Here is a 24821-nt window from a genome sequence, read left to right as displayed (position 1 = left end):
GCATAGATCGGCCTTATTAATCCACCCCTACATCGGGGATAGGAAGATCCTGCAGGGTGACCTAGGTCGCCACCCCCCACAAACAAACACACAAGCCCAAGCCCTTCCCCCTAAGCTCCTCTCCAAGAATACTTAGCAGGGGCTTTAGACGCATAAGACTGTTCCTTGAACCATCTGGAGGGGCCTTTGACAAAAGGGTCCCCCATGACAGAGCCAGCTGGGAATAGGGCCAGCGGATTTAGGCCAGCTTTGATTGGTAGCTTACATTGGGTCACAGCCGCTGGGCATCTGTCAGACAGACTCACACCTCCCACCCCTTCTCATCCCTCATATCTCTTTGCTCTGTATCTTCTCTCCTCTGCTTCCCTTATCAAACAGACATCGCTTTCTTATCGTTTGGCACAGCCTGTGACGTCTCTGGTCAGCATGCAGCTTTGACCCTGAGTCAGGTTCAGTAAAGTCTGACAGAGAATTAGAATAGATTTAAATGGGAGGGGTTGAGGTTTACTTACTATTTGGTTACTTGTTATAACTTCTACTGATATACACTTTAAGGATATTTGTTTTACACACATTAACTGTGTAGCTGGTCACCTGAATTGGTTGCTTTCACTTTTCTCATTGAGGCATGTGGCTGGGAGATACTGCCATTAATATTTTCCAAATCTAATCCTAGCACTTCCATGCAAAAAAAAAAAAAAAAAAATACTGAATTTATGTTTCAGTCGCGTGCAAACTTTTTCAGTTTCTTTTGTACCAAAGCTTCCTGTAGATTGTGGTTTGAGGGTAGGGATATGGGGCTGACCTTGGGCTGGAACGCTCCTTGCAGTGAGCTGAAGGGTCCTGAGTGTGGAAGCAGCGGGGGCATGCCTGGCATGGTGGGGGGATAGGAGGGGAAGAACTGGGGAGAGAAGAGGGAGATACAAAAAGACACAAAACAAAATCAAACGGAGAAGCATACAGGACATATGTGCACAAAAAAAAACACAATAAACGGCAACATTCAAATATGTCAAATATTTGATTTGCCAAATGCAAATTATATATTTAAATTAAAATGACAAAGAGAAACTCACGTTTGAATGTCTGATGAACGGATTGTCCAGTTTGGGGGTGTATTTGTCAAACTGCAAATGATAGGAGAGAAAAGAATTAGACAACAAAGGTCCACAGAATTATCTAATTTTGCAAAACCCTTAAATGCAACAGATTTCTTAAAAATCATGTCTCATTACCACAAAAACAAAACACATGAGCAACATCTGTGACTCTTAATAAGCTGAGTTTAGATCTAAAATGATACGCCCTGGAGTAAAGCAGCTGGCTTGCACCAGTCATGGCTTTACTTAAACTGCATGGTCAGATAGGCAGTTAAATTACCAACAATACGACCACTTTACCAGACTGCCAAGATGAAGACAGGCTGCATGATTTTCCAATTGAGCATGTGGAGGTTGGGTGTGGGGGCCCAGCTTCATTTTAAAACCAGACCAGTTGTTTCTATTCACTGGAAAATTTGCAGAAATGTGAATCTAATTGCTTTTGACTGCTTAGCCTTTTTCTCTCTCTCTTTCTTTTTGCAACAAGCCCCAATAGTATAGATTGGAGGAGGTATGTGGAGACATATAAGCTTGTTTTGGGTGTTAGGAAACCGAACCACAAGAAGGGATTTAGTAAAGAAAGCAGGCCCTTTCTCTGTGCATAAAAATCACGAAAAGAATATATGGAACCTGTTGTGTGAGCAGTCTGTCTTTTATGATCGAAACAGGCTTGAGTAGATTTGCATTTGCAACAGTAAAGAGCTAATTCATGACAGATCAGCATGAAACTGATATAACCTTAAAATGCTGAATTGATTGATTGATTGAAGAAAGCTATTCTATGGCAGAGCTTATGCCTACAAGAATAATCTCAGTTGGAATTTGGCACATAAGACCTGTGCATTGTAAGAAAAAAATGTTTTTGATCATGTCCTGAACACATGGAATTCAAGTCAGTAAACTGAGAAGCAGAGGAGGGAGAGAGAGCACATAGAATGTTGCCCCACGTATGAATGGGGACTTTGTGTTTCTATTCGTAACCCTGAACTAGCTCTCTATTTTGAAACAGGCTAATTACAAGTGACAGTAACTTATTCCTATTCTGCAAATACACAACCCATTTACAGGTACTTTTTGCGAGTGTTTTCACAAAGCTCTCTTGGCAGGCGAAGACGTTTTGGGTTTACATAAAACAGCAAAATGAGTGGGTATGAATCAGTGTTTCTGTGTCCGCGTGTGCTGCCACACGGGTGGTTGAGGTGGGAGTGGGTGTAAACCAGGCTAAGCTGCTGGCAGAGATGTATGTAGGGTTTAGGTCAGGGGCCCTCTGGTGACGCAGGGCCATTCACATCTGCACGTAAAATGGCAGAAAGTGCAGTGCTGGGTGTTGGCGGCCCTTTTTGTGGGCAATAATAGGTCCAAATCAAAGACAGCCAGCCTATTGAGAGGAAATGACGAGCCAGCTACTGAGCTCATTAAACAGCTCTTCTGCATCTCTGAAGGCACGGCCTGTTTAATGTCTGACACTGTGAGAGGGATTTCGGCCTCTTTATGGCCTTGTAAAAAAAGAAAAGGAAAAACAAAAAACTCCTGCCCTTGTAATTTATAGTGGCTGTCACAATTTTATAGTAAACAGCTTTGGCTAATTAAAGCTTAATATTTCATCTTATAACAATTAGGGATATTCCTTGTCCAAAGACATGGCAGGGGCAAGGAGGCGGGGTAGGAAAGACACTGAGTGCTGCCATTTGGCAAGCCAGCTGCTTGAGGGCGTTGAACAATAAACAAATATAGAGGCTTCATAATTTCATTAATTACAACCATTAAGCAAGTGCTGTTACAAAGCTAAAATAACATGGGGCATCTAGAGAGCAGCAGAAAATAAAAAAGCAGGCAGAGAGAGAGGGGGAGACTGAGATGGAAAGAGAGTGAGATGATGAACAATTGGACCATACTTGGTTTTTCTTTGCATTACACAACAGTAAAAAACAACCACATCATCATCATCATTACTCCTGCCTCTATATGCAAGCAGCAAGGACAAGAAAACAGGCTTTGTTACTGATGGAAGAAAGGGAGGGCAAAAGGCATCACTTCAGTAACAACATAGTTTCAATTAAAAAGAAAAAACAACAGAAGAAGACATTAACGGCAGTCTTAAATCCCATCGTTAAACAATAAGGGATAAAGGGGCATGTACATAATGCCAGTGTTAGTGTGATGGCGCAAAAAAACCCTGACTCTTTCATCTTCAAAGAGTTCACTGTGTACTGTATATAATTCCTACCATGTCAGGACTGAACAGCAGACCAGATAGCAGGCATGTGTGTTGGCTGAAGAATGGATTGAACGGTCTCTACACATCTGAGACTGTGCCATAAATACCGGAGCTTTGATTTCTAATGTACAGGATGAGGATAATCTTGGAGCGGGGCCTTAATGGGACCACAGACTCTTAATCAGAGGTCATGACATGATGGATTAGATCTATTAGACTAATGCCAAAAAGCTACAATTGGGGCCCCCATCCGAATCGATTGTCAGACATTGCTGTGCACTTGAAATGACGAATGAATAGTCACAACCCTTTTTCCTCTGTACTAATCTGAGAGCTGCCAGTGTTTGACCCCCCCCCCCCCAAAAAAAACCCTCCCTCCCAAATTGATGGCAGTGAAAGCACGGAAGCAATTAGAAATATTATCAAAGCAGTTTTGCAGTGATTTCATCCTGCCTTCATCCATAATGAAGTCACTGGACTGAATGCTAAGCTTTGAATTCGTCATTGGCAAGTATGGCAAGGATCTTGCACACAAATGTCTGCAGGAATGCATTCAAATACACACACGCACACTTTTTTGATGAGGCCTTTGTTGCTCATTGTGAACAGGCAAATAAAAACATTCAAAACCATTTAAAACACATCCATATGCAAACAATTGAAAGCCTGCCTGCAGGCAATTCCCCCTTTTGATCCTTAGCAATCACAAAAACAGAAAAAATTATTGTCAAAGTTAAGAACAGGATGAATTATTTAAATAAAATTTGATCATGTTTGCTGGCTCTGCAGACAAGGCTCTCTATAAAAAGAAGGGCGATATTGTGAAGTACATACAGTGTTTGCAGTCTTTTAGATAGAATCCCATTATAGATTAAAGTAAATAGGAGCTTAGTTGGGTTTGATCAACCTGAGTTACAAGCACATGTCTGGATGAACTACTATAGTAGATGTGCTACCATGTGTGCTTGTATGTGTGTAAAGGGAGGTGGCAGCCAGTGGGCCATATCTGCCCAGAATTTTTCACTGTTGGAGTGAACAAACGTGATGCTCCCAGCTTCTTGTCAACTCACTGACTTTAGCGGCAGGGCCAAAATCAAAGAGAAAAATTCTAATTAAATCTCTGTCATATTTTTCAAAAGGAGGTGTTCCTACAGCTACGAGACATGAATTTTTAGGGGTAAAGAAAAAAAAAAGGGAGGAACTAATTGAAGAGGAAATTGGGAGGGGTGTCAGGTGGGTGGCTGGGAAGTTATGGGAGCTTTTTTATTTTACTTATCCTCACATTTCTGGCTTGGGTACGCACCATGGGGGGTGCGGTGGGCGGGGTGAGGATGGCGGCCGGGGGCAGACTGGCAGGGAAGGGCGTGAAGGTGTGCTGGTGGGTGTGTTGGTGCTGGTGCATGTGCTGGTGTTGGTGAAACTCGGCCCTCAGGAGTGACACGGGGGCCAGCGGCGAGGCGGACGGCCCCCTGCCCCGCTCTGAACTCTGAACCAGGAAGCGGTTGTTCAGCTCCTGCCTCAGGAGGTCATGTTCTGGAAGAAAGGAGAGCGAGGAAAACCAAAAAAAAAAAAAAAAAAAAAAAAAAAAAAAAAAAAAAAAAAAACCAAAAAAAAAAAAAAAAAGGAAAATAAAAGAAAAGAAAAAGAAAAAGAAAAAGGGTAGGGGGGGGTGGGGGGGAAGGACACAAGAAAAAAAAGGCACGAGCGCCCAGTCAGTCTTCACAACAAGGGTAGAGAGAGGAAAGAAAATAGTCACCTGGCATTCTCTGTTTCTCCAGCTCATGCTGTGAGGGTTTTCTACGTGGGGACTCATTGGTGGTGGTAAGAGAGTTGCCTGTGACAATGTGCCAATCAGAATCCCCGAATGAGGCTGGCAATACATGATTGGTTGGTTGAATGATATCAACAGGCTGGTATCTAAAGACAAGAAAGAACCAAGAGTCATCCCAGCAGAAAACACACACACTCTTGCCCTCTATTAGAAAGTCAATGCACAATTGGCATATTTATTACATCTTCTGGAGACACCCATCATTGCTGGAGACATTTGTTTCCTTCTGCTGCAGCATGAAATAGCTTGTTTTGATGAAATCGTTGAACATATTATCAACTTGTTACAAATAACACGTGTTGGAAAGAAAAAAACATAATTCTGGTCGTTGAGGTTGCATCAGATTGCTGGCTGAGGGAGCCATTACTCAACATATGACTGTTAAAAATGCTGCTTTCAGAGCGCTCAAAAAGTCTCCAGCTGTGATGACTGTCCAGTTGTTAGCTGACATTTTCCAGTGACCTCATCACCCTTTAGAAATTTCTAAGGTACTATAAATACAGTACATCTTAGAAATTGATGTCTGATGTGCTCCACCAATAAAAATAATAGCTAACGTTACAGCGTCCTTTTACATTTATAAGGATTTATTTCTATTCTGTGCTGCAAAAGGGTGATTTTTTTCCATAGAGGCCTTTAGAACTTATTTGTCCAATTATTAATGACGTATTGGGGTTATTTATAGATGCTGGTAAGAACACTTAAGAAATATATGAATGTTTTAGGCAAGAGCTCTTTATCGTCTTATTACCAATTTTAATAACAAATACTGCACTACAAATAGAGCTTTTAAGATTGATAAAAAAAATATAAGTCTTGTTAAGTAATTTAAAAAAAAAAGGAGGATCTGGAAAGAATACCACAAGCCCTTGTTTAGAAAATGTGTTGTCCTTGTAGCAATAAGGTATGTTAGAGACAGAAAAGAAAAAAAGAAACTACTGTACTTATATTTAGCAATGAAAAATTAATCACATGCATCATTAGAGGTAGTAAAATATATGCTTGAATATACTTTACTGTGTAACATTAAGATAATAATATGTAAGATATTTAATAAATGTGCACTTACCAGGTCAGCAAACCATAACTTTTGACACCATATCACAAATATTTTGTGATATTACAGTAATATTATAAAAATCATCAACTACGAATTATCTTCACTTGCATTGGCACTGCAGCATGTTATTCATATGCTAATCCATTTAGAACTGCAGTTGTGGCATGGAAAAGATTAGAACTGTCATCAAATACACAACAAACACAAAACACACTTTGGAATATAAAAAGCCCACGTCACTGTGTTACACAACCTGTGTTCAGAGTGTTGTCTTCACACAATTACTCGTCAGCATTCAAAGATGCAGCTACATGTGTTATGAACAGTGGCTTGATCTTTGGAAATGTCTGAAAATGTGTTTGATAAGGACACTTCTGAAAAAGAAATGCCAGAAATTGGTACATTAAATATAACTACTGTTTGTAACACTTTGTTGTTTTGTCAAAGGGTGTGTGGTAAAAATATAATCAAAAAAACCATCATGAAAAGCCACTGCTGATCTTCTTAAAGCTACAAAATACCCGTAGGAGTGTATGTCTGCTCTGAGGCCAGCCACAGGTTGCGCCTCTATGTAATAGCACACATTCGTCTCCCGGAGCCTAACCTCTTCTTTCTCTGAAAAGTAATTATCTAAGGACCCATGTTCCAAACACTGACCATGGCTCCGAAGAATTTTCGTAAAATCCTAAAAGACTCCTTTAACCATCTGGATAAAAATATTCAGTTTCTTGCACAATAGAAATTTTTTTAACCCATTTGTCAAGTTGTCTCTCTTGTTTCCACATAAAAACAAAGGGCTGTCCACCAACTACTGGGAAAGGAAACAGAGATTCAACTTTTTCAATGTGCAGCAATCTTAATATTTTTTCATCCAGATGGTTAGAGGCACCTTTTGAGGATTAAGTAAAAAATTAAAACAAAAAAGTAGCTCAGACTACAGTAACTACAGTAAATGACTGGGTTTTTAAAACATATGCAATTAAGACTAACTTTGTGACCGGAATGGATGCTGATACAAACTGACTCTGACTCTGAAGCTACCACCTGACATGTGAGGTGCGCGGCTTTACCTGGGTAGGGGGTGCCGGCAGGGTGCCCAGGCACCACTAAACTGTTGGTTGGTAAGGTCGGTGGTGGAGGCAGTGTGGCTGGGGTTGCAAACATGGCCGGATGGCGATGAGCTGGGCTCCGTAGGGAGGAATAGTGCGAGGTAGAGAGATTGGCTATGGACAGAGGCAATGCAGGGGCTGAGGATGGGAGCCCGCTGAGGTGGTGGTGAGGGGATGGGGGCAAGTGTTGTTTGGGAAGACCCACTGGACTGCTGCTGTGACTAGAGTCAAAGGGAGACAAAGGAGTAAATAAACTCTCATTTAAAAGAAGAATCATTTTATAATTGCAATTAGGACACAGCGTAGTGTATTTTAGACTTTTTTTAAGTCGGAATTCCATCATTTGACACATACTGGGAAAAATACAACTTGTACAATATGTATACAACCCCAATTCAAAAAAATTTGGGATGATGTGTAAACAAAATGCAATGATATGCAAATCTCATCAACCCTTATTTTATTCACGACATAAACAACATATCAGATGTTGAAACTGAGACATTTTAACATTTATGGAAAATATTAGCTCGTTTTCAATTTGATGGCAAAAACACAGCTGAGCTGTCTGCTGACAACGAGCTGGATGGTCCTTCTCCTCTTTAGACTGCAGGACAGGGCATGGTTTCCAAAAACGAATTTCAAATTTTGATTAATCCAATCACAGAACAGTTTTTCACTTAGCCTCAGACCATTTTAAATGAGCTTTGGCCCAGAGAACACAGTGGCATTTCTGGATTGTGTTCACTTATGGCTTTGTTGCTTGATACAGCTTTTTATTTGTGGATTGCACAGTGAACAGTGTTTACAGACAGTGATTTCTGGAAGTGTTCCTGACTCCATGCATTGATGTCCAGTAGAGAATCATGCCTGTTTTAATGCAGTGCCTCCTGAGGGCCCGAAGATCGCTCACATCCAGTTTTGACCTTTGGCCTTGATTCCTTTTGATTCTCTGAATCTTTTGATGATATTATATGCAGTAGATAATGGGATCTTTAAAGTCTTCACAATTTATGAACATTTTGAAATATTCTTGGTGAACCTCTGCCGGTCTTTACATTCCAGAGGCTCTGCCTCTCTGAAATGCTGTTTTTATACCCAGTCATGTTACTGACATGTTGCCAATTAACCTAATTAGTTGTCAAATACTCCTCCATCTGTTTTTTTATTTGCAGCGATTACTTTTCCAGCCTTTTGTTGCCCCTTTTCCAACTTTTTTGAGATGTGTTGCTTCCATCAAATTCAAAATGAGCTAATATTTTCCATAAGATTGGTAAAATGTCTCCGTTTCAACATCTAATATGTTGTTTATGTTCCACTGTAAAAAAATATGGTTTGATGAGATGTGTTGTGACGATGTTTTACACATTGTCACAATGTTTTTTTCAACTGGAGTTGTACTTTTGTTTGTTGGTCAGTTTTGTTGAAATACAAGTTTGCCAATTTGCTTTTACAACATGGGGGGGGGGAGGTTACACAGGGGGCAATTAAGCTTCTTACATTAAACTTAAAAAAGGAAACAGCAAAATCTAAAAAGATGAGGGGAAACAGGATGTGGCTGAATGTAGTGAATGTACCAAAGCGTTGCTCTATGAAAGAAGTAAATCTGACAGCTAGTTATTGCAGGTTTGTGCGGCAGAAAATCAATATCTGCATGACAAGAGTCAATATTGTGTAGAATATAGAACTGTGCATCATTATTGCACTGGAATTTATTATATCCACTTGGAAATTTCTGCAGTTTATTTTATTGCTGTCCTCACTAGAGGTGGTGCACATTAAAGGAAAGTAGTAGTGTCTAGCAACAGTGTAACACCCTGGTTTTGGTGCAAAGTGGTGAAAGCGTGACATGAAGACAGCTAAATCTTTAGTGGAAATCTTTAGTGGACTTGGACAGACATATGCACGGGGCCGACTGAGGCTGAAACGCTCCTCATTATATCAGGTGCATCAGGTATTACATTTATAGGAAGTGTACAACCAGTAGTTTGGTGCTGTTGTTACTGGATGGTTTTCACTACTAATAGTTCTTAGTGGGCAGCCATTTTAAATAAAGCACAATGCCTCCCCTCTTGTAGCCAGACATGTAACAACATACCTGATGTCGTGGAGGCCGTGCAGAGGGTGATGCACTGGGATCACTGGGCGAGCGTGGTGCTGTGCGGTTGGAAGAACACGGGGTTCCTGGTGCAAGTGTGGGTGAGGAGGGTGGGACTGGGGGTGGGGTGGTGCCCTCAACAGGGGAGGGGTAGGGACAGGGGGCAGAGGTGGCTGCTCTTTCTTGACACTGAGAGGAGGTGGGGTAGGGAGTCGCAATCTAGGAGGTTCTGGGGGTGCTGCCGCTGCAGCGGGGGCAGGGGAGCCCGTAGGCGCCGAAGCCGGGGTGGGGCTGGGCACAGGAGGCGCGAAGGGCACCTCACTGTTGCTTTGCTCCTGGCTACGCTGGAGCCCAGATACTTTAGCTGAGCTACAAGTCTTGGACTCAGGACTCTCATTCGTTGGCACACCTGAGAAGACAAAAAAAGGGAAAAAAAATACAATGTAAAAACAGAATCTATATAAAACACCTGTCTGAAAGAGTCCATCTGATTTTGATAATTGTGTAATGGCCATCTGACACGTTAAGCCTTTTTCTGGTTTACTTCAAAAACACCTGATGCCTCGTCAGATAATAGCCATAGAAGGGTAGAGGTTTTTTTTTAACTGTGTGAATTCAGGATAATGTGCATGATCAAAAACAGCTCCTTTTCCTTCTTATAATGCTGTCCCAGTGTCTTCTGCCCAAGGTTCCTCTTGTTTCCCTCTCCCTAGGTTCCATTAAGTGTTTAATCAGGTCATTTTCATGCTTGACTATAATCAGATGATCCAATTTCTTCCTGCGATCCAGTCAGTATGAATAAATCACAGCTAATTAAAGTTAAATGTCGGCCCCTATTCAGGGCTTTGCTGAGCACACAATCTGGCATGAAATAATTATGTTTCAATTGTGCTGTGAAGAGAGATCGTGGCCCCTTATCTTGGCCTCTCTGCCACTGCTCCTTTCTATCCCCCCTTCCTGATCTTTCAGGGGATTTGGGAAACCACAGCAAAGCACTCTGAACTCAGTCACTTTGTCTTTACCATTCATCAGTGGTCTTTTCAACAGACAAGAAGCTTTTATAATCCGCATTCCACTGAACGACAACTTTTTATACTTAGGCTGTTGCAGTTTAATGATTATAATTATATGTTGTTGTAGTAGAAAAATAAAATAAAAAACGAAAATGCAGCATTTCACCACCTTTCATGCACAAACAATCTCAAAGCACGTATGATTCTTAATAAAAAAGAAACAACATTTGGTGATCTTCTTTTCTGAGAGTTAAAAGAAAAGAAAATGGAGCACAAAAGAAGGGAGTTTGGGGAGACAGCAGTGCTACAGCTACAATAGATAAAACACTACTATAGCTTCTGAACTAATCAAAAGCACTAGTGGCTGGAAAATGTTTTAAGCATAGAAGCATCACATGTATAGAAAAATCTGAGAAAGAAAGTGTTCACACACGGATAGAGACAGATAGAGAGAGAAGAATAGAGAAGACAGCCTGGTGGAGATGAGGCTCTCTAAGCGGCTCTAATCTACAGCTAAGATGCAGCAGTACTTCAGTCAGAAGGCTTACTAGCGCCTCAATTAAAAAAGCTACACAGGCACTCTCAACAGTAACAAAAAATGAGAAGAGCCGGGAGCTGCTGTCAAACCACTGAGAACTCGACATGCAGCCCATTAATGGAATATCCAGTCCCTATTAACAGCCTGCTTAATCTTTCAAGGATCCTAACGCCCATAAAAAGACCAATAAAAAGGCAGGGCAGAGCTTTTATTTTTTTATTTGTTGAGCTCCCCCTGTCTGCTCCTTGCATTTTATGGGAGAACTGGGGCTGGCTAAGGTGTCACAATTTTCAAATGAATTCTGGGGTCCTGGGGTATATAGACCTCCACATTTATAAGGGTCTGGGATTTGGATTAAACTGTCAGGCTCTCATTGCTGCAAGTGAAAGAGGAAGACTGAAGGTGAAGACGAAGAGACAGGCACAGACAGACAAACAGAGGCGAAGAAGCAAATATCCACAGTTGAAATGTCGCCGTAGGGTGATGTTGCCGTGGCAACCTGTTCTCCCAGACACAATGCGAGGCGAGTGATACTGAAGGAAGTCTCGCTGCAACCACTAGGAGATAGAGACGGTGTCCTAATACTAATGCTGTGGAGCCAGGGCCACAGCGAGCGGCGGGTTATCTTAATGATGATTCTAATGGGCTGTAATGGAGGGGGGGAGGTATCAGCTCAGACCAACCCATCCCTCATTAAACTTACTCACAGACAGACACACAAAAGCATGAGTGCACACAACAGAAGACGGCCCCACACATACTAAAAAGTTTTCTGTGAATATACAATGCAAGCACATACATACACACACAGTAGCACCAATGTCCCCCTCCTCTCATTCACCCAATGTCAATTTTAGTGAAAGCGAAAAACATCCAAAGTCTTTTCAGTTACTTTTTTTGTTCCATTACTAATGGCAACATGCTATTATGTGATTGTGTTACATAAGTGGTATACATACAGAAATAATATGTGATTGCTCCTTAAATGTGTGGGGGGAAAATCATTTTACTGTGAATCCCTTTTCTGAACGGATTACTTTTTTTCTGCATGTTTCAGCAGCAGCCATTTTGAAAGTAAATGAACACACAGTGACAACAGGATGACAGCGATACCTCGTTGACACATGTCACCTAAGGGCTATATGTAGCAAAATCACTGCTGTTTTTCCACAAACACAGTTGCCTCACTGCAAACTGCACAACTGTCAAGTGGGGTTTCAAGCATTTCAATGAGCTGCCAAATTCAGCATTGTTTTTTTTCTTCTGTTCCTCACAACATGATTTCCCTGCAATCACATACTGAGGAAAACCGTAGGCAGGCCACAGGCAGTCATGTGAGACTAATACCGTACGAGTGTCTGTACACAAAAAAAGTGCTGTCCTGAAGCCCTGCCCTGCAAACCTGAGCAGATGGTGTGTGAGTGAGTCAGGCAGGTTGGAGGGCAGCCTGGTGGCAGGGGGTGGCAGCACCCCCTCCCCACATCTCCTGTTAGCTGTGTTAGTGCACCAAGGGGACATGGACATTCCCCAGGGGAGTGTTGGCAGGTCTGCTCACCAGATGACATCTCATCCCAGTATTGATCTTTTTATAGTTGTTCCTGTGGCCCTGCTTACTAAAGGGGTGTCGGGCCTTGCCCTGTGCGCACGTGCCTCGGTTTGCAGTGATAGGGGTTGGGGGATGAAATGGTTGAGAGAAGAGGGACAGCGGGACTAAGGTAGCAGACGGACAACATGCCTCTGGGATTCACTAGTGATGACTGATGTGTCCAGTGGGGAATCTGGGGTGAACACAGTGTCGCTCCACAGCTGTTCCTGCTTCCAATATCCTTCACTTGTGATCCTGTTTGTCCCTGTGGAACATCTGGAGAGCTGGCGCTGATCGGCCAGATGGCCCAGCTTGGAATTAGTTGGACCAGTCTAGAATGGCTTGGCCCTGAGCTGCACTAGAATGAACCCTTTGTCATCACACAAGACACCCAAAAAACGTAGAACCTTGGAGTGATTAGGACACCGCTCTAAAACATGGTCTGCTGACATGTGCCATGTCAAGAACACAGGGCAGAAAGCCCCAAAACACAGCCTGACACACTCGGTCTCAATTGTTTTGAGTTGCTAAATGAAATCCTTTAAAAAGCATTTGCTTTTAAAAAGGTGAATAAAGCTTTTTCTACTTTATTTCAAATACGCACCTGGCTACCTGCAAACAGACCTAAAGACCTCATGAATGAGATGAGGGCCCTAGAGAATGTTCTCATTCGGCCTCCGACTAAAACCCTCAGCAAACGAATGCTGTGCATGCAAATAACTGTGTTACATAAATTACCTGCTCACTGCTGACACTGATGCCAGTATATACAACTGCCAGGGAAATAGAACCTGTATGCAAAAAGCCCTTTCAGATTAGATACGAGGTTATGCAAATTATCTCTGTGACGGGGGGGGTCATGGGCTAAGAGAAGCTTAATGCTACTGGGTGTTCTCATTTACTAGGCAAACACTGCGGTTCACTCCCTTCATGGCTCTGCCAAAGCATAAACAGTCAGGGTACTGATAAAATAAGGACACGAACAGACAGATATTTAAATAAAGCGGCATATCTGCTGAAAGACGTTGGAGGATGCAGAAGGTATGTGAGAATGCATGCTGCCTTGATCCGTCTCCCGCTGGCTCTGGTTGACAGAATATTCTGCTGCTCTTGACGGTTGAGCTCACAATGATTTGGTTTTTGTACCTCTCTAGACAAGCAATCTGCACAGAGCCAAGGCTTAGCTCACGAGTGAGTGACTGTGGAAGATGGCTATAACAGATACTGGCAGAAGGCAGGAAACCGCAGTCTTGCCAATCAACACTTCATTGCCGTGAGGTATTCACTCATAAAAAAAAAGGCGGGGTGATTTCAACAAAATGATTTTGTACGAGAGGAACAGAAGGGCTGAGCAGTGTTGAATCATTGTGCTAATAATAAAATCATAGGAGAAATTTGCAATGGCTTGCTTTTCCTCACACTATTTAATCTGCCTCGAGCATCTCCAAACTGGTAACGAGGGGAGCCAAGGCGTCGTTTTTGCAAATCACTCAGAGATGTTAATGGGGGAGTGAACGAGGAATAAGCTGGCCAAGATAGCTAAAGAGTGGGGACAGCTGGCACGTTCCAATTATTTCTTTCTGTTTCTTTGCCGCAGTTGACAAAAGTAGTAGACGGCAGCAGAATGGGGATGGGTGTTAAGCTGCAACACATTTACAGTCAAAACCCAGGCATAAATCGAGAACCTAATGTTCATTTCAAAGAGCTGGCAGCTCAGCTGTAGGATGAATCAGTTTTTCCTACGCATACTGGATTCTGATTCAAACTCCAGCCATATGGTGCAGGACACATATGCCATTCACCTCTCATGGTACATATGCCAATGTTGTGGAATGGGGAAAATGGCGGTGATCACATTTTTTGATGTGGAAAAAAAAAAGAAAAAGAAAAAGAAAAAAGAAGAAAGAAGGGCAGAGTTCTAGATGTTGATTACGCAAATCCTTATCTTTCATTTATGGTCACTGCTCCAACAGCAATGTTAAATCTTCAGTAACCCACGGCGGTAATGTGCTGCAGAGATGCACTCATATTTCCCTGTTTTTCTCTGTTTCTTCATCAGGGCCCAATCCCCTTCAGAGCTATCTGCAGCAGGGCTCATGTGCTCTGGGGCAGCCATCAGTCTCAGCTTCTTATGAACACAGTCAGGTCGTCTAAGGTCAGTGCCACTGGGCTGACCTAAATAAAAGGTTGAGCAACTTGGAACTTTCAACTGAAAAGCTCAAGTCTAATGGTTCCTCTGACACAGCCCACCCTGCCAGCCTGGAATTTGACCCCTTTGACTGTCATTGACCCATCACCTGACCCTTCTTAGCCTGAAGCCACTATAGACAGACAGCCAACAGGCAAGGAAAAGAAGGGTTGATCCGAACTTCAAGGATTAATTGTGTGTTGAAAAGAAGCGGAGCCTTCAGGAGTTATTTGTGCAATGCTGCGAGCACTAGCCTTATCATTTCATTAATTAGCATGACACGCCTGCCTGATGGACTTGAACGCCGCAGCAGCAGCTGTCTCAATTGATTACGGCAGTAGACGTGGTGCCGCAATTATCGAGGTGACTGGAGACAATGCCTGCCACTTCTAATAAAGGACCCCTGCTTCCCACATCATGGTACAGCAGTGATAGGACAGTGGCTGCCTCCCTGTCCTTCCCATATCTCTAAGACCCTTTCATAGTCTCTCCACGTGGAGCTCACTACAGCCTGTAGCTTGTGAGCAGCGTGCCAACTTTGCCTAAACTTGCATAATGCCAATATCACTTCGGTGCCCTGCAGGAAAGCATCCTCTACCTAGCCCACCAGCTGGCTCACAATCCACTGAGAATGGAATTCAGGTTTAAGCAGAAATAGAGGTAGCAAATGTTCAGCTATGTAAACAGAGGCACTGCTTTCCAGCCTCATTTCATGTATGAACATGATTGAAGCCCACATGCCTCTAAGTGGATATAATATTATCTTTCAGTGCCGTACTGATTACTTCTCAATGGAAGGGAAATGGCTGGGTGAAAATCCTTCAACAAATCCTAAGTGGCATGACAGTGGGCTGAAAGAGCCTGCATGTTTTTTTTTTCCACCTCCTCCTACATCTCTGTTTTCACTCCCCACTCTGAAAGCAAAGCAACAATTGGAAGCTGACAGCTCCGAACCGTGCACCATACCTCATTCACTGTTTTGACATATGCAGCCATGGCAATTTAATACCATGAAAGCGGCAGGACAAACATCTTTGGCGACGTATCGTATTTCAAGTGTTTTGCGGATACAGGGGTTTATCAGTGTGAGTATCACAAGCTGTGGTTTAGACAAAGACGTTGCCTCACCTGCTTCATGCAAATAAAGAAGCCATTTTCATAATGTCATACAACAACCTCTGACAGCCAAGAATGCTGAGGCAGCTAGCTTCTCCAAATGGTGGTGTTTTATACATAGCAACTGCCGAAAACAAATACCTCTTCATCAACGAGTGCCAAAGCACCAGATCATCAATCAACCACCACATTTCTTTTTCTCGTCACATTTACATGTTGAAGCATCCTGTTACAACAGATGAGGGCGGCTGATCTTCACTATGTTGATCAAAGCTCTTGTAATTCAATAGCCGTCTGTGTACCATGGCTTACATTGAACATTGCAAGCAGTTCAACGGAATTTCACTGCAAAGGGTCAAACAAATAAAGTTAAAACCACAACATCCGAAACCACTACGGCTACACCTAGTCCAACTTTGCAAACTCCAACAAAAAATACATTTGTTTTTAATTGTAGAAAAAATTTCAAAGAGCCCAAGATGAAACATTTTAAAACTACAATCCTTCCTTTGTACCATTGCACCACCAAGAAACTGTAAAAAATAGTTTCATCATTTTTGTAATCTATTTTGAATTTGTTATTTCCTGTTGTGTGTATTCTACATGACCTAGAGGTCAAAATATGGAAATTTCCCTCATGGGGATGGTGGATGCCGTAAGGAAGGATCTTAGCATGGACCATTTGTCTAAAGATAGCGCCCCAGTGTGCATTAAAGTGCTTTGGCTTAAGTTTCACATATCTGCAGGCCCCCAGGGAAACACACTGTCTGTTATAGACCCACTGATGTAATCAATGCCTCTTCTATAGGAGGATCCTGCTGCTGCGCTGCTCCTCCTGGGGTGCTGCTGGGTAATTAGGCTTACAGATGGAGACCCAGCAGCTGTTGAAGACTAGACTAGAGCTGCCATTTTCCCCCGGCTAATGGCTACATGCCAAAGAGCTGCGTTCTCATGCGCTAAAAGTCCTTTTTCTGTAATATCTAATAGGAGACCTAAATAAATAAATAAATTATCTGAGTTGTGTTTTTTTAGGGTGGGCCGATGAATTATATGTCAGGCCTGATGACACACTTAGAGGACTGAGGTCGGAATATTTGAAATAGCTCTCATATGGGGTTTAGTTGGACAAACACACACACAGACCTCCTCAAAATCCCTCCTCTCTCTCACCCAACCACTATGGTCTCCACCAGTGCAGGAAAAGAGCCACAGTAGTCCACAAACATTTGCTGTCCTTCCTTGCACCCCATTCATCATTCTTGATTAGAGAAAGAGGGCATGACAAAGGAAGAGGGATAAAGTGACCCAGACTTGGGGAGAAGGAGGTTAGTTAATAAGACAGAAGAGAAGAGAGAAGGCGCAGAGGGCAGGGAGTTGTGTCAGGCAGACTAATGAAGACAAGGCCTCGTTCCTGACCTGTGGGCCTGCTGCTAACATAAACCCACCATCATCTGCTTCCACCACTTCTTGCTACACACACATTGGCTTAGGAGAGTCTGGGTCTGGCCTCCTTGAGCCTGTGTGGACAAGGAACATTAACAACAGCCTGCACGTTTTCAGGGCTGCTATGAGCTGCCGCATTTCACTGTGGTGGTCCAAGCATGGCAAGTGAAGAATTGATTTGTTTAAAGTGTGAAGGCGGCGTGTCAGTTTGGGGAAATGTGTGAATGTGAGTATGTCTGGGAGGAGGGGGGGTGTGCACGGTGAAACAGGAGCGAAATTGGACTCAAAAACGAGCCAAATCACTTGCGAGATGAAACAGACTACACCAGAAAAAAACAACAACAACACAAGGCCCCAGAAAAGTGTCAAGCAAGGCAGGCTGGCACAAAAGAAAAAAAAAAAAAAAAAAGATTAAAAAAACAAAAACAAAACAAAACCAAACAAACACACTTTTCTTTCTGCTCGACATATTTCAGACTGCAGATGACAAAAACACTGAAAGAGTTAGAGGAATCAAAATCAAACCGCCAAGTGTGTCTGACTGTTTCAAACTGTGTCAAAGCAGAGGCTCCACACCACATCAGACCCTGTAAATTCTCCTGAAAGCCTTCTCTCTCCCTTTAGCAGCCAACACTTAGATTATTGTGTGCAGCTAAAAGGTAAGTGCTGGGAGTGTCACACTTGAGAGTCTGTTTTAAGCACCATAAAGTATCAAGACCCAGATGGCTCATCCTTCCTGAAAAACATGTCCACTCTACCTCAGCTACAGTGGCACCTGCTACCAGGATTAGGTTAGTGCTACGCCAACCTGACTCGTTGATACACTGTGCCACAGCTGATAAAGAGCCAAAGGCACTTCAGCGCTTGCCGTGCACTTAAAAGCTGACGAGTCAATATCTGTATCATTAGTGGTAGCAATAGCTCTGTATTGATCTTTCGAGGGTCGATACCAGTTCAGATCATTTTGGATTAAGTAAAAATGACTAGTATTTTATAATGCTACCACATGTTAAAATTATTATCACCTGCAGAATCCAAGAACATGAAGTAGTAGTTTATTTTGCAAATAAACTACTGCGTATTTTGGAACACTAAATCATACTGTATAAATAAGAAAACTGCATTATACGCAGATGACGAAAAACACACACACACAAAAAAGAAAGATCCTAACAAAAATCAGCAGGATGATATATATATCGGTGTAACCCTGGTCAATACTGCTGCTGGAGCTCTGAACACACTTTTCCAAAGGTCATATGGCTTTGGAGCAATCTCTCTTGCTTTTTTCCAAAGTAAACAGTAGTGAAATCCCTGTCCTGCTGCGCAACACAACAGCATTAACCCAACAGCCTGGGAGGTTGAAGCCCATGGTCTACTGAATGGGGTATTACAGTCAGTCAGAGGCCCCAACACCAGGGCCCAGTGCAGGGAATTCACCAGTAGCCAAAACCAACAGCCAAACAGATGACCGCTTGAATTCTGGAGGAGACCACACTGTGCATGTTTTTTTTTTCAAAACCACTCTTGAAACTGCCAAAATGGAGAGAATTAGTGCCTGTCTGTTAATACCAAACACTGGGACGATTAATGGTGCACAGGCAGCACACAAGCTCTTTCTCAGCAGTGCATGTCGGGTTACTGCTTTCACCATGTGCTGAGTTCAAGGGTAACAGCTAGGTTGTATTGCAAACCTCTCCAAACCCAGCCCTCTGTCAAACACACTGTGCTAGTCCAAGCCTGTGGTATTGCTCCTAGACAAAGTGCCTCTGATAGGCTGCTGACAGAAACATGGATGCTAATATGCTAACGATGGAAAGGTATGAGGATCACAAATACTAAAACAAACAGTAGAAGAGACCACCCATCTGCAAATACTTAGAAAATACTTTAAATGGCAGGCTGATATTTCTGTTTGATTTAGGATCTTGTTTCCTGGGTTCACCTCCTTTCTCCCCAGAATCCTCCTTGGCACATTCTACTGATGCATGGATGTCCTTTTCTGTCATGGAATCTGAAGCATTTTACATCCGTTCTGTTCCTGGCGATGGTTTTCCCATCTTTATAAGCCTGTGTGAACTGCTTCCCAAAATGTCCAATCCATTACAAGCATGTTTGTAATATCCATCTAGGCTGACGATTGTCCCGTTGCCAGCGATTGTACATTATCCAAGTGTCGTGTTTGGCCACAATCGCCTACCATCTGGCTTTATCAATGAGCGTTACAGCCTCATCTGCAAACAACATTGGCTCTGAACTGCTCAACACAGATGAGTTTAAAACATGCATAACGGGGAACTAGGATCTTCAAACAAATGCTGGGTGGGGGGAAAATCCCACTCTTGCTGGCTGACTGACTGGAGCTGGGAATAAAGGATTAAAACAAGAAAACCTGCAAGTGATCACAGGCGACACGCTTTACATCTCAGGCCTGACAGCAGTGATAAGACGCTGGTCATGTATTCTCACAAGTAAACAATGAAAATGCCTTCCACACTGCAGCTGGCTGTGTCTTTACTGGAGGAGGAGGATTAAGATTAGACGGAAGATGTGATGAGAGCTGCTGCTCTCTAGAGTTATTCTCTCTACATTCTTTCATTTTATCCCCTCTAAAAAAAAAAAAAAGACAAACAAAAAGAGAAGAAGAAGAAAACAAAAAGCCTACATTCATTTTAGCTTCTATTTCAGCCGTTGAGTTTATCCTGTTGAGATTGGATTTAACTTGTGATTCACAAGTTATTCAGCTAACTGCAGGGGCTGCAGCTCATCTGCCAAAAAGTCTTGCCTTTGTCAAGGAGCCTCTGGTTTCTTCCATCACTGGTGAATAATCCGCTTCCTACACATGCATAAGACCTTGGTTTAGAGTGAAGGACTTAGTCAACTAGACTACAGTAAAACTACTGCTAAAAGGGGCTGGATTCAGCATGCAGCTTTGCTGTCAATGGGATTGCTTTGCTTATAATACTAATTTATAGAATTATCTGTTCTCTGCAACAGTTCTCAGCTTAGTAAAAAAATACATATCAAATAATATCTCAACCTTTTGTCTCAATGACAGTAATCCTCTTTCCTGGTTTCAACACTGAGGATGCCTTCTCTATGCTGTGAGCATTAAATGATGGCTGCATAAATAGAAATGTCAGATGATGTGTAAGTGTCACAGCCACAGCAAAAATTTACTTTTTAAAATATGGTGTTCAGTGCTACTGGTGGTGTGGTAGGTTCAGGTTCAACTTTAGGTTTACTGGAAACATTTAAATGGTGTAAGAACATTAAATAATGCAGCCTAAAACAATCAGAAAATACACAAACCTTTCAAAAGGTAAGAATGAGCACCAGAGCAGTAATGTGGATTTAAACAACTACCACTATAATCTGACATGCTGGTGGTATTTATGATGAGATGAGGAAAGGTTTGTCAAGGTGTACTGTGGAGTACATCCTAGACAGGGTGCCACTCTATCTCGTGGTCTTTCACAGTTGTTCATAAATACATAAAAAAATATATGGAAATATTTGGTCTGTGAGAGGATTGTGTCTGCATGTGAGGTGTGAGGTGGGGGTAGGATGTTCACTGAAAGGCCAAGACGGCAGTAAGCTGGCATTTCATCATTTAACCTGAACAGATGAGACAGCACTGACAAGCCTTAGGGCAGCACTGACCTCTGTTGCATACAGGAGTTGGCATTGAGGCTGCACAGCTCAGTACTGAAGTTCCTTAAAATAGTCACTTTTACTTCATCTGATACACTTTGATGCATTCTGTGTATGCTAATCTGTTCTTAACAACAACATTGACATTGCTGAACTGATCTTCTAAACTTAAGACATACAGCGATCAGCCGCTACATTTTAATACTGCCTAATACTGATTTAGGAAGGTCTGGATTTCTAAGCTATGCTCCCAGTTATAGAAATGAGCTGCAATGCCCAATTCTGGATTTTGAATTCACTTATTCATATGCATAAATCTTTGTTTTCTCACTGCTGAAGGGATGATGTCTGTAGATCCTACTCTTACCTGTACAGCTATTATTCCTGATCAATTATCTGACTGCATTCTGGATTCAAATAAATAAAACAAACAAACGCCTGTGGCTGCCACAAGCGTGGGCAGCATAACTGTTCCCATGTCTAATCCTGTCAAGAGCAACATTAAAACCAACAGATGGCATTAATCTTGTGGCTGACTGTATATAGTGATAGTCCAAGCAGTCCAAAATGCTGGTCATGCCCTGACAACTCATCAAAAAACTCCTTCATGGGCTTTAGTGATTTTGTAATTGCTCCCTCTTTAGCGCTAAAGCTAAATCTATATTCAGTCAATGAACACAGGGCCACACAATGGAGCCTAATCACACAGCCTTTAATGTGGCTCCCATTTTCTGTCACAATGGCTGATCACCACCCACAGGCTTGCTCACAGCCAGCAATGGGCTTGAGTGACAGGTGTCAAGTGTCCTGACATCTAATGGCTAATAAAGACAAGAGGGAGAGATGCATTGAAAATCTAACAGAGTGGCTCTTTTGAGACAGAAGTTCATCCAGCAATGAGCCAATACTCTAAACAGAGGCTTAATTAATATTTCATTCACACTGGGCTCTCTGCACAGGGCAGACAGTTTTCTAATGCACATAATAGTGCTCCTAAGGCCAGAGAGTGCATACAGGGTTAACATGACATAACAGAAAGGACTTTGCAAGCCAGCTAATTGCACCGCATAACCAATCAGGCCAGTCTTTGAAACCAGGCAGCTTGTAAGATCCAGTGCAGTTTAACATCACTTCCTGAATGATAAAAAAAACAAACAGTCCCCTCTTGTCAGCTTTTCAGCATGGCAGGCCACTGAGGGGTTGTGGGTAATGTGGCTTGGTCCCTTCGACTGCCCTCCACTCTACATAAATAGTACATGACGGTGTAATTGTAATTTAAAACGCTATAAATATTGAAGAAGAATTAAAATAATTTATGGAACAGCACAGTGCAACAGGATTTGTGAGAGTGTGTATGTGTGTGGGAGTGTTTTGTCTCCTCTCACTCCTCTCTCACAGCGTATGGTGAAATGCTGGGCAGCAGCAGTGCAAATTGGGAATTCTGTAATTGCCTTTTCTGTCCCTGAAGCAGGTCTTCTTGCTTTAAATCAAAAAAGGCAATCTCTGTCAGTAATGGCTCAATTAATAATTAAACACGTGTCTTATCTCCGCTGAGCTCCCCCTATTTATTTTCATCTCTCCGACAGGGATGGTTGCACAAACAGCATTAGCACTATCAATACAGGGAGCATTAATATCAGCCCCTTTTTCCAAAAACAAATCACCCAGCCCATAAGCTGTCCTGTGTCTGTGAACAGTAATAACCCAAAGACTAATACAGAAAAAAGTCATATTCTTCAGTTTTCTACAATTTTAGGTATTTTCTCTCTCCGAGCTGAGCATGTAAAATTACACAACTGACAGTATTCTACACCTTTTCAACATTTAAATTAAATCAGGCGAACACACAAGCTCCTCTTCAAGCTCAGTAACAAGTGAGGCGGTGCGAAGCAGGGGGGTGATGGTTTCTTTTATTCATCCAAAACTACCAACCTCCAGCTCCCTTTTGCACTCAGTGTGACTGTCACATACAAGTGCACAAGCCCCAAAACACCAGCGCTTGTCTGTAAGTGCTATGTCAATACAGGAACCTTGATAAAGAAACCATTTCCTGCAAGCTGCCTGGACTTTGTCAGCCAAATCACAGTCAGTACTGGAGGTGAGCTTCACCAGGCTGAGATTCCACAGCCGTGATGGCTGCTTTCAATTCCAGCCCTTGCTAATCTGGCTGTGTGAAGCCTCTGCAGCCCTTGTGTTTTTCCAATAATATGTCTGCCCTCCAGTCATCCACCCCGCTTGCTAGCCAGCCAGCCAAGCACACTCTCCATCTACCTCCACTCTATCCTGATTCAACGGCAGCGAAAAGCTGATTAGTTGGTCAGAGGGTCAACCTCCATTCATTATTTAATGGGTGAGAGGCTGCAAACAGTCAGGCCGGCCGCCGAGGTTAGTGATACATCACACTGACCTGGCCAGAGGAGAGCTGCCTGGCAGAATACAAACATGCTCTCTCATCTACTTCACTATGCCTGAGCTGCCCTCAATCCCCCATGCCCCTGACCTTGCCTCTCCCTCTCCAATCACCATCCTTCCTCCCTTCTCTGGCATTCAGAATCCAGCAGGTGAGACGGTTTCGTTTTCCCGTAAGCTTGGACTGGAAGCAGACCTACAGATATGACTGGGTTAAGTAACGGAGGAAGAAGAGGCTAAGACTCGCCAATAGACAAAAAATATTATACAAATAAAAAAATGTTTTTTTTGTTGATTGATATTATTACCGACATATGACGCTATTCACGAGGAAGAAAACACATTTACCATTTGTTTGATGCCAAGAATACACACAAATGTTGTGGTGAACAAAAAACAATGGCTGCCTTACATGCAAAACACTAACTTGGTTACTGGAAATCTGCACACATTTCCAGCCACTGCACTCCGCCACTTTCACTGTCTGCAGCCTTTTATCTTACACATTCACTCTTGTAAAAAGGTGATTAGAAACCCCATATGCATATACGCATTGCAACTAAACTATTTTTTGTTTACATGATGCTAGAAGCTGATCGTACTGGTTAATTAAGTGCATGTAAATGTGTAAAAATACCAAAATTTGAAACTTTTCCGGTGGTGTCCCTGCCTCCATTTGAGCTGTTATCATATTGGGTGATGGCTCAAAACCAGAAACAAGTGACTGCTGCTGGTTTTTACCATGTCTTGGCCCTACACATGTCATCTGCATAATCCAATTTCTGTAACCTAATAGGGTGATTGTGTAGAGGTCTGACCCAAATACAGCACAGAAGCATTATTGGAACTTGTCCATTTATCATTGTTGTAATGAGATTTTTTTTTTTATATAATTATTGAGATTTTTTTATTGCCCAGCCCTAGACCAGTCCATAGCTCTTTTATTGACATGCAGCAAACAGCAGTGGGGGGAACAAAGGCCACTCAGCACTTATTGAGAGAGCAGGCTGTGAGACAGGGTGGTTGATTAGCGATTCGACACGGGGACCCTGGACTGTGTAGCACATAATGAGAGCTTAGGGAGCAAGCCATGAGCTGATGGGGGAAGGAGGTATGGCGGAGGCGTATGAGGAAAAAAGACAGAAGAGGCGGGGTTCCACCATAAGGAATTGATTTCCCACAATAGCAGAAATTAATATATGAGTAAAAAGGTTTCATATAAAAACAGCTAGAGTATGGGCAAAGCCTAAATCCTTAAGCTACAGAATTGGTAATATGTTTATATATAAACAGTTAGAGGATAAGCCCTAAATCCACCGCCAGGCTAAATGGTTTATGCATCTTTTTTGTTTGTTTACTTCTATGTCAATTAAGCAAATTAGTCCGACATCCCTGACGAGCAAGAGATCTAAAGTGAGTGGATTTGAAATTCATGTCCAAAAGCTTCTATCTCCTTGAA

General features: G+C 42.5%; 1 protein-coding gene across 12 annotated transcripts in view; it reads right to left on the bottom strand.

The window, feature by feature from the left end:
• Positions 1–24821, bottom strand: part of fbrsl1 (fibrosin-like 1) — a 267834-nt gene that overhangs the window by 8475 nt on the left and 234538 nt on the right. For 7 of the 12 annotated variants that reach the window (XM_067519813.1, XM_067519814.1, XM_067519820.1 and 4 more), the window contains 5 exons: positions 9417–9825; positions 7280–7539; positions 4601–4851; positions 1077–1127; positions 758–901 (listed from right to left, as the gene is read on the bottom strand). In XM_067519813.1, the coding sequence (XP_067375914.1) occupies positions 758–901; positions 1077–1127; positions 4601–4851; positions 7280–7539; positions 9417–9825 (1115 nt within the window). Of the gene's footprint in view, positions 1–757; positions 902–1076; positions 1128–4600; positions 4852–5074; positions 5236–7279; positions 7540–9416; positions 9826–24821 lie in introns of all 12 variants that reach the window. The other 5 variants (XM_067519825.1, XM_067519819.1, XM_067519815.1 and 2 more) reach the window with 4 other exon arrangements.

This window comes from Channa argus, chromosome 11 (genome assembly GCF_033026475.1).
Source record: "Channa argus isolate prfri chromosome 11, Channa argus male v1.0, whole genome shotgun sequence".
In the NCBI taxonomy this organism is placed as follows: domain Eukaryota; kingdom Metazoa; phylum Chordata; class Actinopteri; order Anabantiformes; family Channidae; genus Channa; species Channa argus.
This window is presented reverse-complemented; position numbering and strand designations above follow the sequence as displayed.